The following is a 13,172-nucleotide window of genomic DNA, read 5'->3' on the forward strand; positions in this document are numbered from 1 at the left end:
CTGGAATCATTTACCATACTCAAACCATAAACAAATTTTTTTGGGTCAAACAGTGATTAAAGGCTACTTTACCCTTTAGATATTTTTTTGAAGGAATGCCATCGTGGTTACTTTACTCTTTAGATCTAATTTTTGGCAAGCATGCATTCTAAACTCTAAAGTCACATGCCAAGTTTCCCATCTTGAAAGAAAGAGAGGGGGTTGCCTTTCTCACGTGCCCCAACCGAACAAACCCTTGAGAGCAGAGCGGCTGCAGAACCAACCCAACCCCAGGCGCCAAAAACCCCAGCCCACGCCGCGGGGGCATTCCCGCAAACACCTCGCCGGCGGAGCGCCGCGCCCCCCGATGGCCGGATCCGACCTCCCGTACACCGGCTCCGTCGGCGGCGGCATCTCTCCCCCGCCGCGGACCCCGCCGTCGGCGTCGAGGAAGCGCAGGCGCGGCGACAACGACGACGGGGCGCCGCCCTCGCTGCCGAGCCGCGAGACCCGGGCCTCGGTCGCGGCGCGGGAGGCCGCGGTCGGCGCGGTGCGGACGGCGCGGCGCGTGGCCGCGGGGGCGGTGTGGGCGGCCAAGGCGGGGCGGGGCCACGGGCGCGGCCTCGGCAACGTGGGGCGGATGCGGGAGGTGCTCCTCACGGTGCGCGGCGCGCGCTGCGCCCGCGTCCCGAACGACGACGACGACGACGACTACCCGTACCCGCAGGTGAGGCCTCTCGCCAAGCGGCGGCGCGAATTCGTCCTGTTGGAGCGTGCGGAATGGGGTTTTTTGGTTCGCGGCGTCCATGTCCTTGGTGCACCGGGGTGTGATTGGAGCGGGGCCTTACTCGGGGCTCGCCGCCGATGATTCCGCCTTGGCGCTCGGTGATCTTTGATCTGTCGCTGCTTGTGGTGATTAGAGTGGGTCTTGCGCCAACGATTGCACGCGTTTGCTCTTGCTCTAATCGCCGGATTACCTGCTCTGTGTTTGCCTGTGCGAATTTACGGCCGCTAGGATTTGCCTGCGCGATGCGATGGTCACTCATTTCTTGCGTGTTAGGATTCTCTGTACTAGTTACGGCACCCCGTTATTAGTCGCCATGGTCCAAGAATTAGGTAGGAATTGGCGTGTCTCTTCATTCATTTATTGCCAGTTTCCCCAGAGCTTGGTCTGTCTGATACTCTGATGCCACTTAGGGGCGAAGTTCATGATGCCTTTATGACTAAGCTGGACATGGAGTTATACTACTTTCAAGATGGAATCTTATTCTATTCTATTAATACTAGTTATTAGCTCAGATTTGTGCTAGACTGGTAACTAGTGTGCTTTGATGAGATAAAATGTTGAATTGATGTCACCCCTTTTAATCTCTGCTGCATTTTTTAAAAAATTGCTTCAACATTTGCTATATTTTCTATGCTATTTATTTTGTGTCTAAATTCCAGATTTTATTGTGTACAAAAAACACATATGTATATCAAACTATCATAGTAGATATGCTGAATTGGTTGGTACCTACAAACCTGTGCGTTGCCATAGGATATGTACCGGGATCGATGTTTGGTTCGCTCGATAAATTTACCAGGCCGTGTTTATGCCATACTTTTGTTTCAGATTATCTTAGTCGGGGTGCGTGCTTTTGACAGGGTGGCGTCATCATATTCTTATGCTGTGTTTTTACGCGGGAGTTGGGCCAGCTGTCTGTAGATTTTTGACGCGTGAATATGGGCGACTGTATATTATTTGGTGCTTAAGCGAAAAAACTGGCAGGAGTGGTAACACATGACACATCTGTGTAAAAGATGGAATGATGTCAGTGGAATCCGTTGGGTCATCCGAGCTGATTCCACACGGGCATATGCTTTTGATTCTGTGAGAAATGCAGGTTTGAATTTTTGGATCTAGCTGCTCTCGGAGGCCAGCTATATATAGGGGTGATTCGCTTTTGTGGCCTGTTATCTTTTAACTATCAATGCATTTTAGATAAACGGTGCTAAGCAACTTTTACCCGGGGGACATGTCTCAGTTGTCTGTTTGGTGCGCATGTACTACCCATGACACCAACTCATTTTGATCAAAATATGTTGTGGCCTTCTAAACTTGATTTCTATCTCAATCAAATGTTCTGTTCACATCAGACTAGATCGTGGTTCTTGAATGCCCATGGTAGTTCAGATTTGGCAGGTGAGAAATATGCACATTCATTAATTCTGACATTAGCAATCCAGTTGAAAGATCATGTAGTGTAGCCCTGCCAATGGATGTTGCTGCATTTAAGGATTAATAAGTCATATCATATGCTCCTTTCAGGTGTTAGTCCTAAGAGCTTATTTATGGTTGTACACTTAACATGCTTGAAAAATAGATGGGACTTGTCGTCCTAGGGTTATCCAAGATTTGATTATTATGGTTTAATCATGCTAAATCATGTCTTTATGCCGAGAGATGCAGATTGTGCAGCGCACTTGCGTGCTAAATATCCTAGTCCTGCTGACTTGGCACTAGGCCACCCTTCTAATAAGTTAAGAATAATTCCAACAAAATTTGCCGCATGAAATTACTCTGGCACTGCTATCGCTTGTTTTGCAATATGCTTTTCTATTTATTAAATGTTTCTTGAGTTATAAAACCAATTTTCTTTGATCTGATCACTGTTGCTCGAGTCTGTCTAATTCACTTCTCCATGTTGCCAGGAAAGCAGGAGTCCGGAGAGGCTAAATTGTAAGATCAGCTACTTATCTAATTATCCGCTGAAACATGTTAGAACAGACCCTGTCGAGCATCAAGCTTCTGTCCCTGAGTGGAAAAATGCTCCATCTGTGGAATATACTGATGATTACAAAGCTGCAACCTTACCAAAACTGGGCACAGTTGTCTATCCACTAAACATGGATATCTCAGCAACTGACAAGTCAGAGAAGAAGAGGAAAAGATTGGTAGACAAGTGTAAGTGTTCTTGTCCTGGATCTGAGGACTGTGTACGATTTCACGTAAAGAAGGCAAGGAGCTGGATCAAGGATCAGTTGGGTGAGGAAGCTTTCAAAAACTGTGGGCTAGACGCAATGGGTGAGCAAGTTGGAGAGCAATGGACCACAGTTTTCAAAAGGAAACTTGAAAAAGTTGACAAGTTGATTCCTCAGAATAAACATCAGAAATTCATGGAGATTGCCTTGAAGGAGCTCGGACAGAAGGAAACAAAGGATTTGGCGAAGTATTACTACAATGTTTTTCTTCCCAGGAGATTGGCAAGCTTGACCAGGGCAGAGCATAAAAAGGACGAAGCTGTCGATACGAGTGATGAAAAGAGTGATCAAGAGGATGGCGAGAATGAACGTCATCCTCGAAAGAAAAGTAAAAAAAGCTATGGATCTTCTTCCACAAGGTATTAACATTATATGATGCTTTTGAAGATCTTTTTTACTTTCTGCAACATATGCCTGTCATTACTATCTCAGATGTTATCATTTCGCACAATGCTTGAGCAATTAGTAAGAAGTCAAAGGGGTGCCTGTGGTGAAAATCATTTTACTCTCTGCAACATATGCTTGTCATTACTCTCTCAGATGTTACAATTTGTCACAATGCTTGAGCAAATACAAAGAAGTCAAAGGGGTCTCGGTAGTGCTAAATTACTATTCCATTACTGTCTTATGAAATAATAACCTGCATTTTTTTGCACAATCCTGTCAGCATGTACACATTAATTACCTATGCATTTCTTTGTTGTTGGAGAATTTGTTATGGAAATAAATCAGGCACTAGTCTACTTTGAAAGTCAAGGAATAATCCATGTCCACTCTATTGTCTATTCCCATTTAGCTACCGAATATTTGCCATTGCTCTTTGCTAGTGTGGTAATTTAGTTAACTTAGAATCACCTCCTTTAACAGGTGCAAGAAGTAGAAGAGTCAGAGGAATTCGACGAGTGGGCCAACAGTTACGTTGCAGTGGAAGAAGAATTAACAGTTTTGTTGCAGTGGAAGAGGAATTAACAGTTTTGTTGTAGTAGAAGAAGAATTAGGAAACTTGAGAAAGCGGGTTTACATGATAAGAGTTTGCAGTGGAGTCAAGACTGATATCCGGACCCATGCAGTCGCAGATCTCCAGCGGTCGTATAAGTACAAGATTCTTACCTTAGTTACCGGTGACGGGCACCCTAAGCAGGTCTCACCGCCACCACGACATTTGACGTAAACATGTGTTCATGAGTTCGTTTCATTTTTTATTTGTTGTTGCTGTAATGTGCATGGCCCAAAAGAGAGAAGGCAAGTGATATATGGAGAGTGGGCATATAGAGCCTGTCCAGAAATGCATTTAGGTATTCTTTTGGTGTATCCTCAAACTTAAATCTGCAGATGTAAGTTGTTCTGTTGGTCTTATAATTACAGATTTTTGGGGAATGTCGCATACATGCTTGATTTTGGATCATGATATGATATGGTTCTCATCTAGGGCATTCTTCAGTACTGCGGGCTTGCAGATTAGTGATAGAGGTGTGTTTATTTCCTCTCTGGTGATTGATGAACAGAAACAGTCAGATAACTAGCAGCCTAAACAATTTTTTCCTTGTTCCTTTTCTTTTCCTTGGTTTTATTTTTCCGCTCTTTTTTTCCGCTTGTTTTGCTTTCATTTCCTAGGTGAGAAAATATGTGAACACCTTTTTCAAAACGGGACTTAACCAAGTCTCAATCGATGCTATATTCGTAGAATTTTACGTTGAGATCCATGCAAAATTTTCTTTTCTTTTTCTTTCTTACATGTTATATCATTTGACTTCGACTTGGTTAAGTCTCAATCGACTAAGACCTAAGCACACCCATTTCAAAATCACATGAGTATATTTTCTAACATATGGAAACAACCATTCTTATTTCTTTTCAAATACATTAATAAAACAAGACCATTCAGGACGCCTTTAGAGGCATGTTTTTTTTATAGAAGTCTCTAAGCACCATGCGCCACTAGGCCTCGAGTGCGAGTGGGCTAGCTTGCTCCTTGCGAGCTTAGCCAACAGGGTGACACCTTGTTCTCAAAATTGAGAATGGATGTTTTTGAAAGTTTTATGTGCATGAACATTTTTTAAATATGAGATGGACATTATATTTATATTTTCTATGTGCAATTTGTTTTCATTATTTGGTTGATTTTGATTTTTAACAAACTAGATAATTGCATGTGCGTTGCAACGGATGTAAATATTTTGTAGTATGATAGTCTATGATTCCAGATTGCCTACACAATTATTTATCAAATCGTGCCCATGTTTTACCTACCTAAATAAATTTTAGGATTTTATTTGACAATCACTTATTTGATAAGAACTTATTATCTTGTCAAAGAAAACATAAAGGTCGATAAAAAACGAGAGCGCAGGGAAATGTTCGACGGATGACAGAGGTGGATGACAGAACCTTATGTTTTTTTAAGCATGACTAGAATTGACTAAATGCGAGTTTTTTTAACACAGTACAGACACAAACGCTCATATAAACGCACATACGCACACTCACCGTAGGCGTCCGGAATGTCTTCTTTCACTAAAAGCGTATCGCCGGAAATCTTGAAAAAAATCCAGAATAAATGCGAGCATCAGGATTTAAACCCTGATGAGCTAAGAATATCATTGTTCACCTAACCACAGGTTGATTCGCGACTAAATGCGAGTTAATGGGCCGTCAATTACAAAATCATTCGGGCGTCGCTTCCCTTTAGGAGGCCTGTACACCGGCTTAGTCGCCGCTATTCGCTCAAAGAGAAAGAAAAAAGAAACGGCTCTCCTCACTCGTCTCCGACGCCTTTGGATCTCGCCGAGCCGTCGACATCGTGCCTCCTCGCCGCCGCGAAGGTACAGCTCCTCGTCGCCCCCTTGTTCCCACCCCTCTCTCTCGTCCGCCGGCGCGCATGGGAGAGCAGGGGCTGCTCCCTCCCCTCTCCCCCTCATCCTCCTCCCATCTCCCCCCTCCCCTAAATCCTTCATTATTAACTTGATTTTCGGGTATGGTGCGAACAGAGGAGGGATCGCACTCCCGCACGAACGAAGGAGCCAGGGTTCTCCGCCGCCGCCACTGCAGCCGGCCCTCCGGCGAACCTCCAGCCCGCGCCGCCGCCTCCCGGAGCAGCGCTCCTCTGCCGGCCCAGGTACTCCCTCCTCCCTCCTCCCTCCTCCCTCCTTCCTCCCCCTGCATCGGCCGGATCTGCTGGCTCGCTGCAGGCCGCGCTGCCTCTATGTTGTCCTAATTGCAGTGTATGTCCTCTAAATAAAACTGCAGGCAATGACCTTCTTGTATGAATATATATGTTTACAAGTGCATGTTGTGTAAGGAAAATATGATGATTACTTCCTATCTACTCCTGCATATTGTGAGATTATACTGTGTAATGGAGTTTGCTTGGAAGGTGTTTGTGGAAGTGTTTGTATGAAAATAATTGACATTGGTGACAGCGTACATGGCCATTAGAAATGTGGAAGCGTACAGCTTAGGAGGCTTGTAAGATAATCTATTTCTTCCTGTTATTGTTATGTTGTTAACATCTTCCTGGTAAAATTGACCAATGTACAGATCACTGCTTTATGGTCAATTGCATATATAAACATATTCGCTCAGGTCCCAGAGGCATTACAGACGATTCACAGACAAATCTACAATTTCACACTTTGTCTCAACCAAACACCTTCCAGCTTTTCCACAGCAGTTTTTGTACAATCCACAGCTCAACCAAACACTGCCTTAGTTAGTTTATACGTAGTAGTTTGGATCAGATCGATGTTCCACTCCTTAATTGTGCACGACCAAATTAAATATATGGCATCAACTTGAACAACGGATTATGCATTTATTTCACTGGATATCAGCAATGGTATAGGTAGATTGTACATAAGGCAGTGGAATTAGCATTTCTTAAATTGTAGCTTTTGTATTGTTATTGTGTCCAAGTTAAAGCTATCTGTATGGACAATTTCAGTTCCAAACAAGTTAGGTGTCCAGTTCCTTGGTTAGTCGTATATTTTTTTTCTTTTTCGAAATGGCGTATATCTTTTCTACATGTACCCAAATTTTATTTGTCGTTGATTATCTAATGTATATCTTTCTATCTACATCTGATACAGGAGTTTAGCTGTTAATTCTGCTCAGCCTTCTTGTGTGGCTATGGGGACAGTCGCAATCTACAGCCTTTTCATCATCAACAAGTCTGGCGGCCTTATATACTACAAGGTATCTTCTTGCACTTCTCTTCCTTTTCTACTTTGTAGAGAACTAGAGATAGTCTGAACAACGTGCACATCTCCCCAGGACTATGGCTCAGCGGGGAGAATGGACACCAACGACAGTTTGCGTCTGGCGAGTCTCTGGCACTCGATGCATGCTATCTCACAGCAGCTGTCCCCTACCACTGGCTGTACTGGCATTGACCTCTTACAGGCCCACAATTTCGATCTCCATTGCTTCCAATCCCTCACAGGTATTCACTTCCCTTAAGTTGTACCCACATGCTTGATAATGATAAATCGTCACCACACGCTTATACTAGTGGGTTTATGTACCTTTTGGGTTGTGGTGAATGATGTTTTAGTAGTGGATATTTTCAAGTTAAGCAGTACAAGCTGTGGTTTTATTCTTCACTTACTGGTTCACAATTGGTCCCTTAAACTTACACAAATTTGTCCATTACTTTTTCTAAATGTTCAGAATATAATCTCATGCAAATGCAAGTTATTAACAACAACACATGTGGCCTCTCCATTATCCACAGTTGTGCCTTGAGCACCATACATGCATATTGAATTAAGTGACATCATTGAATTCAGTTACTTTAGGTTGCTCTTTTATTTGCCATCTAGCAGAAACAATACTTGTCGTTCCTTGGATTTGTAGGCAGCAGCCATTTCCTTGGTGAATGATGTGCATTAGCCGTTATGTACTATTAACACACTCATGTCATCCGACTTTCAATGACTACAAATTTATTTCTGTTCATGTCATGCTAGAGCAGGCATCTGCCCACAAAACTATAAGCAGTAGCAGAACTCAGTAGATCAATCTAATTGCATCTGCTCTTGGACTTGATCCACACATAAGTACAAAGCTTCCTTCCTTGGTTGTTGGTACACGTCAATATATTTACTAGATACATCCATTTTTATCCATTTCTGCGACAAGTAATTCGGGACGGAGGGAGTACTATTTTGATGCTTCAATCATAATAATGACGCTAGTAACTTTGCCCACTGGACTTTGTGGTTTGACCGTTTGCCATTGGCGTGGGTTCCCATCAAAGGTGCAGCGCAAACGGGCAGAAGGTTCTCAGATTAGTATAGTTTATATAAAGGGCAGCCCAGTGCACGTGTAGCTCCCGCTTGCGCATGGTCTGGGAAAGGGTCCGGCTACTTTGGGTCTATAGTATGCAGCCTTTCCCTACATTTCTGTAAGAGGCTGTTTCCAGGACTCTAACCCGTGACCTCATGGTCACAAACTTTACCGCTGCGCCAAGGCTCCCCTTCAGATTAGGATAGTTTATATGCTTAGATAAATTTCCTTTTGATGGGAATTAGTTTCTTAGGGGCTAAGCACCATCCCTGCTGAAGAGGCAGCATGTACCCCACTTGATGAAGCAATTGAACCAGAAATAATTATAAGCTTATACCGTCCCTTGCACGATAAGGATTAGGCCTTGCTGGCAGATAGGTGAGATCGAGTGCCCTATTCCCGGTCTTTGTATCCTTAGCAACCGCAGCACATGGCACTGTGTTCTGTAGGACTAAGAAATGAACCAGTGAAGTACTTGTATACAAGTGTGGTAATTTATATTTACTGCCAAAGAAATTGAAGTGCTGGATTGTGTTACCAATTTATTCGAATGCCAATGTGAATGTGGGGTCTATACCCAGAGCTAACTTATCCTGTTAATTTTGTCAAGTTTATTTGGTTAGGATTTGATCTACGTAGTGATTCAAGATTTTTGGAAGTGTTATATTAAAAATGATCAACATGAGAAAGTAGATGTTCTAAAATTGTGACGCCCTTCAGTTTTCTTCTGTTCTCAGCTTGCGTTGCTAGTAAATGGTATGGCTCTAGTTTAAAATCAGCATACCTAAACTATGCTCTTAAATTGTGGATTCATTTCTTTACCCGTTAACCGTGTCATTTTATGCTTTGGCACTGTCTAGTTACTGACCTGGCTGGTTGCATGGCATGCTCCAGGGACCAAATTTTTCGTTGTATGCGAAACAGGCGCTCAAAATATGGAAATCCTGCTGAAAACTATATATGAGCTGTACACGGAGTTTGTTTTGAAGAACCCATTCTACGAGATGGAGATGCCAATCCGGTGTGAGCTCTTTGACCTCAACTTAGCTCATGTCATCCAGAAGGACCGTGTCGCACTTCTGAGCCGGTGAAACATGAAAGGAACATACGGAGCACAATTTCGTGTGTGTTTCTCTACCATCTTTGTATTTGGTCACATAGAACATGGTTCTTCTTGAAAGTGATTCTGGCTGGTAACATGAATGTGGTTTGCACTTTGATATCTGTAAATCTGCTATACAGTGCTGGGTTACAGCATTTCCAAGACAGACGATGTGTCTAGACTTTGACATTGCTGAGTTTGAATTTCCATGCCTCCGTGATTTGAACAAGATTATGTATTGGTGGCCATGTGGGTAAATAACCTGTATAACGGTCGGTAATACCATGAATATCAGATGTTTTATATACTGGCTGTCTTTTTGGACCATGGGAACCAGCTGTTGGCTAATTAATTTCTGGTGGTGAAACTCTATGGTCTTTATTGTTTGTGCTCTGTTTCTTCTTTCCCCCAGTGATGCGGCAGGAGCAGCGCACGGGCGCTTGGGTGTATCTCTCCGAATCCGAGTGCGGCGTTTCGGTACTCAAAAAATTCCAATTTTTTTTGTGTAGTAGATAATTTATGCGTGAGGTTTGCTTCAATTTTCAGATCATTTGAATATTTGAGTAGCTCTCAGCAAAAAAGACAAATCAGGTCAGAACCATGAATTTGTTTTTTTTTGCCGAGAGCTACTCAGATATCCAAATGACTTGAAAATTGGAGCGAACCTCACGCATCAAACTATCTACCACATAATTTTTTTGATTTTTTCTAGTATTTGTTTTGATTTTTTTCGTTAGCGCGGGTGCAGATGAGCTTGGGATTATCGTCCGAATCCTTCCTATTTTACGGAAACCAGGTCATCAGCAGCTTTGTATCTGTCAGTAACAACTGTAGTCATCTTTTCATGTTTTATCCCGACTGACCTGTTGGTCAGCGTTTTTATTTTCAGTTTTGTTGTTTCTACTTGTTATTCTGCTGGTCTAGTCAAGGCAGCCGGGGCTCTTGTAGTGAACTGGAATGTTTGGTGTCATTTAATGAAATGGAGCCGCGGCCAGGTGCCCTTTCCTCCTCAGACTGGAAAAAAGGAAATTGGATTAAAAGATAATCAAATGCCACTCTTAAGACTGCTTGGGATTGCTATTGCTTTGTTTTACAATATGGTTTTTTATTTATTAAATGTTTCTTGAGGTATAAAACTGTTTTTCTTTCATCTGGTCATGTATACTAAGCAACGCAGGGTGGTGGCCAACATCTTAAGCTGTCACCGAGTAAACACATTTTTTTTGCTGTTGCTTTTATATGCATGGCACAAAGGAGAGGAGGGAAGGGACATGAGCCTGGACATATAGCAGTATGTTGGTCGTCATTTAGGGGGCCTCTTGTACTTGTACATCCTAAAACTGAAGCTTCCGCAGATGTGGGTTGCTGCATTGGTCTAGAGCATTATACATGCATGCTTGAGTTAGGATAATGACATGCTTCTCATCTAGGGCATTTTTTGAGTAATGTGGGTTTAGTGACAGTGACGTGTTAATTTCTTCTCAGGTGTTTTTTTTTTCCCTTTAGTTTTCTTTAGGTAATTTTTTTTTCGTTTAGATCCGTTAAGAGAGACCCGAAGGATTGGAGTATCACCAAAGAACTAGCTATGGACATGGGTGCGTGGAAGCTTGCCATCCATGTGCCAGAGCCATGATTGGTCGCGAGATCTTATGGGTTTCACCTCTAGTCTACCCCAACTTGTTTGGGTCTAAAGGCTTTCTTGTTCTTGTTGTTGTTGTTGTAGATGGTGACGTGTTAACTAGCTTTCACAGATCAAACTCTTCAGTGGGCTGGACGGACTACGAGGCCCAGTGGGCTCCTTGACCAAAGGGTCGGTAGAGCTTCTTTTCCTCTTCTAAGAAAAGGGTGCAAAACAGCGCAATGTATAACTGCACCTCTTTGATTCACATGATTGCAAAAACCAAAAACACAACGTCGGGATCTTCTAAGATACTAAGCTCCCTAGATTATTAGAAGCCTTCTACTCTTCTAGTGCGTCGGGAGCTGTTGGATTGTTATGGGCCCTTCCACGCAAAAAAAAAGGGTTGTTATGGACCCGGTCTATAATGGTTTGTGTCGCGGCTGAGAAGCCTTCTAGTTTTTATTATTTTTATTTTTTATTTGCTATTTTTAATGTCTTTTCTTTTCATATTATTTCTTTTTTACAAATTAAATAGTGGTGGTTGTGTGAACATTTTCTAAAATTCACAAATATGTTTCAAATTCATGGATACTATTTTAAAGTTCATGAATGTTTTTATGTCTGCGATTTTTAAAATATGACCTTTTTTTGAAATTCGTGAGCATTTTTATAAATATTTCTAAAAATGAGTAGTTTTTTATTTCACTTTTTAAAAATACCAGGACCTTTATAATTCATTAACATCTTTTTATTTAATGAATTTTTAAAATAGAAACGTGATTGCCAATTTTTTTCTGAGCAAGCGTGAAAAAACATAAGCGAGCGAGCGAGGAATGGAGCTAAGCTGAGCAAGTGATATTTTTATTGGCCGGCCCATGTGAGTTATAGCAGCAGTTTGATGGAATAAGAGTTTTCGACATGTTCACACAACCACCACTGGTTGACACCGAAGCGGAACGTATAAGAACACTACAACCATGCACCAAGCAAGTAACTCTCCTCTAAACAACCCCGCAAAAAAAAAACTCTCCTCTAAACAAATACTGTCTCTTCCATGCTTAAAAACATCGTCCCCAACAACAGTCCAACACAAATATATGAATGAGAAAAAAACACCATCATAGCATAATTAAAAGTAAACCCAAGCCAACACAAATAAAATCAAAACGGTGCAACCAACCACAATAAACTGCTACGGATCAAGAAATCATCCGTTTAGCCAGCCGTCCGTTCTAGCATCTGCGGTCGTCCGGTCTGGCGCAGCACTGAGAGCCTCCAGGTGCTATCCATGGCAAACATCGAGCGCACCCCCAACGACACCCTCCAGCGAAGCTTCAATGCAACCTTCGACGGTAAGACAAAGCTGCAACGTGGCACCAACGGCGCCGGCGAAGCTCCAGTGCCCTCTGGCGAAGCTCCAATGCAACTTTCGACAGCGAGACAAAGCTGCAAGGCGGCACCGCCGGCGCCGGCGAAGCTCCATTGCAGCAGCAACGATGCTCCAATGCAGCACCGACGAAGCTCCATTGCAGCCTACGACCCGCGACGAAGCTCCACTGCAGCACCGATGGGGCTTCATTGTAGCTCCGGCGCGCTTCGTTGCAGCTCCAGCGGCGCTTCATTGTAGCCCCGGCGGAGCTTCAACGACCCGCGCGGCGCTCCGTTGCAGCCCTGATGGCACCATCGTCTTCTGCGGCACCGCGAGCCCGTCACGCCAGACGCTGGTCTGCAGCACCGCGAGCGCGTCACATCGGACGCCGGTCTGCAGCACCGATGCCATCCCGCGACATCACGCCGGACGACGGTCTGTAGCACCGATTCCATCCCGCGGCGTCGTTTCTCACGCAGCTAGCAACGCCAGTGGGCGCTGCATGGCAGCACCGGTGTCTCCTGCAACGCCGGTGAGCACAGCGCCAGGGGCGGACTCACGTTGAAGACTGTGGGGGCAGCTGCCCCCACTTGATTTTTCCAGCCACGTATACTTGTTCGTACATGTAGCTTTTTTTTTTTGAGGGGGTTCGTACATGTAGCTACGTGCCCCCACTCAGCTCAACACCTTGCCCCCACTCAGCTCTATTCTTTTGGTAATTTCGGAAGCCCACATAATCTAAACTCAGAATAGACAGCCCATTAAACAAATAGGAATTGCTTCAACCTGCAGCC

The 13,172-nt window shown here is 43.7% G+C and overlaps 2 protein-coding genes across 2 annotated transcripts; both read left to right on the forward strand.

Annotated features, from left to right (window-relative positions):
- Positions 1-346: 346 nt before the first annotated feature.
- On the forward strand, positions 347-4,391 carry LOC119300374. Its single transcript, XM_037577356.1, has 3 exons — positions 347-706; positions 2,674-3,362; positions 3,871-4,391. The coding sequence occupies exons 1-3, from the start codon at positions 347-349 to the stop codon at positions 3,881-3,883; spliced, it is 1,062 nt and encodes a 353-aa protein (XP_037433253.1). The 3' UTR covers positions 3,884-4,391.
- A 1,318-nt stretch (positions 4,392-5,709) lies between these two features.
- Positions 5,710-9,715, forward strand: LOC119303901 (trafficking protein particle complex subunit 4-like). The gene is made up of 5 exons (XM_037581050.1): positions 5,710-5,825; positions 5,991-6,118; positions 7,089-7,194; positions 7,273-7,441; positions 9,181-9,715. Exons 3-5 carry the CDS (start codon positions 7,129-7,131, stop codon positions 9,375-9,377), a joined length of 432 nt encoding a protein of 143 aa, XP_037436947.1. The 5' UTR covers positions 5,710-5,825; positions 5,991-6,118; positions 7,089-7,128; the 3' UTR covers positions 9,378-9,715.
- The last annotated feature ends 3,457 nt before the right edge of the window (positions 9,716-13,172 follow it).

The sequence above is a fragment of the Triticum dicoccoides genome, chromosome 5A (assembly GCF_002162155.2).
Source record: "Triticum dicoccoides isolate Atlit2015 ecotype Zavitan chromosome 5A, WEW_v2.0, whole genome shotgun sequence".
NCBI lineage: Eukaryota > Viridiplantae > Streptophyta > Magnoliopsida > Poales > Poaceae > Triticum > Triticum dicoccoides.